The 6,727-nt window shown below is 38.2% G+C and overlaps 1 protein-coding gene across 9 annotated transcripts in view; it reads right to left on the bottom strand.

Annotated features, from left to right (window-relative positions):
• LOC106874300 (uncharacterized) overlaps window positions 1-6,727 on the bottom strand; it is a 373,269-nt gene that overhangs the window by 31,167 nt on the left and 335,375 nt on the right. For all 9 annotated transcript variants that reach the window (XM_052974178.1, XM_052974177.1, XM_052974184.1 and 6 more), the window contains one exon: window positions 3,054-3,179. In XM_052974178.1, coding sequence (XP_052830138.1) covers window positions 3,054-3,179 — 126 coding nt within the window. The remainder of the gene's footprint in view (window positions 1-3,053; window positions 3,180-6,727) is intronic.

Below are 6,727 nucleotides of genomic sequence, written 5' to 3'. Positions count from 1 at the left end.
GGCACTTGTGCCGGTGGCATGTGAACAAAACACTGGCTGACTCCTGTGCAGGTGGCACATGAAAAAAACACCATTCGAGCGTGGCCGTTGCCAGTACCACTGGACTGGCCCTTGTGCCTGTGGCACGTAAAAAGCACCCACCATACTCTCGGAGTGGTTGGCATTAGGAAGGGCATCCAGCTGTAGAAACTTTGCCAGATCATTTGCCAGTCCCCAGTCAAATCGTCCAACCCATGCTAGCATGGAAAGCGGACGTTAAATGATGATGATGATGATGATGTTCAACATTTGGTAGTTTGAGGCAAATTTCTACTGCAAATTTCACAACCTCTGGCTTGTGCTCATACTACTTTTCTGTCACTTTGAATCTACACACTCAGCTAATATTCCAATGTACTCTTTTACTGACACAGCCATGCCTGCACTTATAATTCTGTTGAGCTAGCTTACTACATACACTTAAAACTTTTGTCTTCTCTACCTCAGATTTATCATTTGCTCTCGCACTAAAATCTATAAATTTTTATCTTTATCAAGTTCATTCCAATGAATTGTTCATAGGTGACTTTCATTTGTAATTCAGTTTCTCATTTCAGGTTTCCATCTATCAGCCACAACCAGTGTTTTTTTATTTCCAGCATCCTCGATTTGTTGCATGAATGATCCATATAATTACTTCTCTTGCCAGCTGTTTGTCCTGTCATTCTTACTTTTGTTCTTGAATTTCCCTACTGTTCCAGTGTATAACATAGCTTTTTTTTCAAACCTAATATAACAATACTGATGGTATCTTCTGAGTTTAATAAATCTCTGTCCTTCCTTTCTTGGTAGGTATAGCCTGTTACTGTATCCAGTTGTGTGACCCTTTGTTATCCACTTCTCCAACTCTATATCTTGCTTGTAGTACATTAACATCCTTAGATTCCGACCCGAAGGTTGTCTCATTATCCTTGCTTTTACTCTTTGTGCGTGTACTTTATTCGACCACTGTCTAATTCTGTGTTTTTCACTAATTTCTTCTGTCTCCGGTTCCGTGGTTCGACTCTCTATGTCTTCTGTTTCATCCACATATTTCTTTTTCACCTTCCCTGCTTTTCTTTTCTTGGAGGTTTTGGGTGGTGACTCCACCCTCGACCTTTTTCTGTCTGCCACAGCTTCCTCTTCCTTTTCTTCCACCTCCTCTACCTCTGCCTCATTGCATATCTCCTCCATTTGCACTTCTCTTAGGGGACACCTTGCTTGCATGAGTCCCCTACTTCTACATTTATAATATACGGGTGGTCTCCCCTCCACCACAACTCTCAGTCGGGTCTCATCGGGGAGTACCAATTCCTCGGTAATATTGTGTAAATCTGGCAGGATCACATGGATTAGAACTTCTAATCCAAAACCCACCAGATGATTTCTCTGGACCTCTCAACTCTTATAACCTCCACCTCGTCCTTACAATTGAAAATAATGGCTGCCACCAGCCATTCTTCATTCATCTCCAGGGTCACTCTGCCTATTCTTACCCTTGCGGCGCGTCTTCCGCAATAGGTAAGAGTGCCCACCTAGCTGTTCTCAAGGGCACAGTGGAGTGCCTTTTTGCATCTTCTTCGCTCTTAAATCACACCTCCACTGTTCCATATTTCCCCCCTCTTGCATAGAAGGTCATCATCTCTTTTACTTGACTTAGACATTCTTCTATGTCTTCTGTTGCCGCTACCTCTATTTTCTTGGTTTCAACGTTTAGTGTCCTGTACACTATTATTTTCTTCTTCACTCGTTGCGTGGATTCTTTCGGCGGTGTCACCCAAAGGCAATCTCCCTCCTTTATAATTAATTCCTTATGTTTCTTCACTTTGCTAATATCAATATTAATTTCAGTCATCTGCATTGCGTTGGCAGACAGGCTTTTGCCTGCTGCCATAGTATAGCTGGCTGTTTCCATACCCAACAATGGGTCATATAACAATTTTCAAAAAACATTCAACAATAATAAATAACAATATTCTTTAACAATTTTCAACAATGCACAAATAATCCAACTCACCGCATGCAATGTTCTCTTCCAACCAAAATCACTAATGCCAACTCTGAAATTCTCTGCTCAACATCAAAAAATACCTTAGGAATGAGAACCCAGATTCGAAATTTCCCCAAGACACCTGATGAAGGCTGGAGGGTATATCAGCTGAAACGTTGTGTTAACAACAAACAAGATGAGGACAAATATCCATGAAATGTAAATAATGTACATAATTCCTCATTTCTTAAATATAGAATTGCATTGTTGTTATCCTTCATAGATTTCTGTTGAGCTTTTCAACTTAATTCTAGGATTTCCATTTCCACCCTTTTTTTCCTATGACTTTTATCCACCAGGATTTCTACAGCAACAGAGGTTGTACAGTATACAAAGTCATTCACATCTGTTATATTTTCAGCAGTGATTTTAGTTAACAACTCATTTAGCTTCTTTACTGTTTTTACATAGTTTCACTCTTTCAATTCCTTTCAAAGCTGGTAGTCTCATTCAGCCAGTGTAGCAAGCTCTTTTCCTCCTCTCCTTCCAAGAAGTAAAACTTGTTTTCATCTTGACTATTATTTGTCTCCTAATGATATATTGAGCTTTCTGCTGTTTCTAGTTCAATTTCCTCTATTTCTTCTACACAGCCATGTTCATTTTCAATGTTTTCTAGTGATGATGACGATGAGGTTTTCTCTATTCCTGCTCAATTTGTTGTTGTTGATGATGTATTATGATAATGTTTTAATGGAAAATTTATACTTTCTACTAACTGATGCTAGATAAAAACCGTATGTAACTGTTCTGACTTACAGATAGATACAAGAATGGAACTTGCCAGTAACTCAAAGACTGCCTATATTCTATTAAACCAACTAAGAGGACTTTCTTCAAAACCATAACATCAGTCAGATAAGTCCCATATTTAATATTGTATTTCCTTATGTCAACTGATCTAAAGTTGAGTTAAACTGTAATACACGCTTGAGCAGTCCAACTCTACTTTTAAAGCTCATTTAACATATTTGAAATCAAAACTCACCTTCAAAAAGTGAACAGCCATTTTCATCAGAGTAATCAGAGCAATCAATCTGACTGTTGCACCTCATGTACTTTGGAATACAATCACCATTCACACAGCGAAATGTGTTCAAGGCACACTGGTTTCCTGGGAAGAGGACAATTGAAAAGCAATACAATAATTAAAACAGTTGGTATCATAAACTGGTCAGTTGATCCACTACATCTCTATTTTAGATTTGTTTGGATATGTGTATATATAGATGTGTGCATACACACACACACACTCACAAATAATGAACAAATAGACTTCCTCAAATATCCAGGTGTGGGGGTCCTTTGAAGCAGTAGATAGCTTCCATTACCTAGGTGACCAAGTTAGCAGTGAAGGAGGAAGCTTTGAAAGCATAGTTGCTAGTAGGTGGGCAAAGTTCAGAGAGCTACTACCTTTATTGGTAACAAAGGCCTCTCCCTCAGAATGAAAGACAGATTGTATGATGCCTGTGTATGAACAACTATACTACATACCAATGGAACATGGGCTGTGACTATAGATGATGAGTGAAGGCTTGAAAAAATTTAAGCCAGCATTCTCCACTGGATGGGTAATGTTTAGTGGGCATGTACAGCAGAGTGTAAATAACTGCATAAAGAAGTGCCAATCTCTAATTACGAAAATTGAACCTGTGGAAGGGGCAAATCCAGGAAGACATGGGATAAAGTTGTGATGGAGGATCTTCACATATTGAGCCTCACTGAGGAGATGATAAGAGACCAAGACTTCTGGCAATTTGCTGTGCTTGAGAAGACACATCAAGCTAAGTAAAATCATGGCTATCCACACATATAGGCTCATCCTTTACACTCAAGACCCCACACACACATACATATAATTCTGTCCTGTCAGACTCCTCCACAACTCATCTTTCCCACACACCCATTACCCATTGTAGGCCCCTTCTAATCTCCCTCATGTGCTTATCTGTACACACTCTATACCCTCATATATCTACCAAATCCCACTCCCAGCTACTTCCAATTCCACTCAACTTCACTTATTATCACTGCCATCTCTAAACATCTCCTATGGAACATACCCCTCTATCCCCACTCTACTATTTATACTATTTCCACTGTTCCCTGTGGGCAGGATATCTCTCCCTCTCACTTCAACTGTCTCTCTAACTCTCTCCCTGCTTCCTCTCCTTCCTTGCCCTACTGAAGTAATCTAATCTCTCAATTCCACTTCCTCTCTTAGTTGAGAGGTTCTTGTCTTAGGGCTAGGGTTAGGGAAACATGACCTATGTTGCAAATAGGCATATGAATATTATATAAATCTTATTATTGAAAAATTTATTGCATTTTGTACATACAAGTATATCACAATAGAATGTGCTCATGGACACAATTGCACCTGTGGGTGGTGATTTCCCCTCCCCTATTATATAGAGTAAACATTATCTAATATAGAACTCAATATGTTGGTTAGCGTGGATGGACATGGTTATTACATTAAAAGTTGATGTCTTCTCAGAGTTTTACCCTGGGTTTGGTTGCTCATGACTGTTGAGTAGAATATTTGTTTGAAGTTTATGTATAAGGGAATGAGTGGTATGATAAGTGTCTTTGAAAACTAATTTAAAGAGAGTTTGAAATGGAAAATACTGTTTAGGGGATTGTAAGTATGAATGGGTTGTGACATTCCTTAACTCTATTCATGCTTACATTAAAGGAGGTTTAAATTGTTGGGGTGATCTTTGTACTGGTCACCTCCATAAAAAGCATCATTGCACTCTATAAAGTGATTGGCATTAGGAAGATCATCTAGCTGTAGAAACCATATCTTATGGACATTCAGGTGCTGAAGAATTACAGCTGGCTCTCTTCTCTCCTTCACACTGATTACCATTTGGAACTTTGCTCACACCAAGCAGTGATCTATCCAGCACTCCAATCCATGAAAGGACTTGATATTACAAATGTCATAGATATCACACTTACAGATTATAACATAATTCAGGTGCCTCCATGTTGTTATGTGATCACCTTTGTGAGTGTTTGCAATGTAACGACCATATACATACATAAATATATAAAAGCACAGACTACATCCCACGATGTGGCCTCAGGTTCAGTCCCACAGCATAGGAGGTAAAATGAATCATCTATAACAATTTGACACACAAATGATCATGGTGGGGAAGCATGGTGAACCACTACAAACAACCTCCAAAGCAAGACTCCACTCAAAGAAGGTTATGCTTTCAATTTGATGGGATTATTTTTTATTTGGTGTTTTTTATGAGACTCTTCCCATGGACAGGATCATCAATTTGGATGTGTACTGTGACCAACTGGACAAATAAAATGCAGTGATCCACCAAAGGCATCTAGCACTTGCTAATTGTAAGGGAATTGTCTTTTGTCACAACAATGTCACAGTGCACACTTCTTTGCAGATATGATAGAAGCTATTAGGACTAGCTGAGAAGTTTTGCCACACACTGAGAAGTTTTGCCACACACTGAGAAGTTTTGCCACACACTGAGAAGTTTTGCCACACACTGAGAAGTTTTGCCCAACTTTGCACCTGCTTGATTCTCTTCAAAATTCATTGAAAGGACAGACCTTAAATATGAAGAGGATGTAAAAATTCACCAGGGAGACTTTTTCATCAGCAAAAAGAAATTCTTTGAGCATAGAATAATGGATATGCTCACAAGACGGCAGAAAATATTGGAATGAAACTGTAATCATATCACTGACTGAATAAATCACTTTGTATTTAAAACTTGTGCCTTTTTTGCTAACCCAATATTAAAAATGTATCTTATATAGCAGAGATAGGGAAATTTTTTAGTGCAGCAGGCAAAAATTTCCAGTGGAAAAGGTCTGCGGGTGGACCACAGGTTCTAACTCATTTTCCTGTGTAAATCTTGTATATATCTATATATAATTCGATATACATTAATAAAGATAAGTTTAACACATTAAATTAACGTGTAATATCTTCATTAATGCTGCTGCTGAATTTAGGACGTTTATATTACTTATACAGTATTCTATATTTTCCAGCTAGAGTGTAGTTGGGTCTTAAGTGGATGGTATAAACCTAGCAATATGCATTTTATAGTGAAAACAAAATTTCCATTCAAATGACGATTACCGGATGACTTCTGTTTGAGTCTAACCATTTTAGGTTGCACTGGAAATACGATCTGTGTCGCAAATAGGCATATGAATATTGTATAAATTTTATAATTGAAAAATTTATTGCATTTTGTACATACAAGTATATCGGCTTGCTGGCACAATAGAATGTGCTCACGGGCACAAGTGCATCTGTGGGTGGGGATTTCCCCTCCCCTATTATATAGAGTAAACATTATCTAATATAGAACTCAATATGTTGGTTAGTGTGGATGGACATGGTTATTACATTAAAAGTTGATGTCTTCTCAGAGTTTTACCCTGGATTTGGTTGTTCATGACTGTTGAGTAGAATATTTGTTTGAAGTTTATGTATAAGGGAGTGAGTGGTATGATAAGTGTCTTTGAAAACTAATTTAAAGAGAGTTTGAAATGGAAAATACTGTTTAGGGGATTGTAAGTATGAATGGGTTGTGACATTCCTTAACTCTATTCATGCTTACATTAAAGGAGGTTTAAATTGTTGGGGTGATCTTTGTACTGGTG

Source organism: Octopus bimaculoides, chromosome 17 (genome assembly GCF_001194135.2).
Source record: "Octopus bimaculoides isolate UCB-OBI-ISO-001 chromosome 17, ASM119413v2, whole genome shotgun sequence".
NCBI classification, from domain to species: Eukaryota; Metazoa; Mollusca; class Cephalopoda; order Octopoda; family Octopodidae; genus Octopus; species Octopus bimaculoides.
This window is presented reverse-complemented; position numbering and strand designations above follow the sequence as displayed.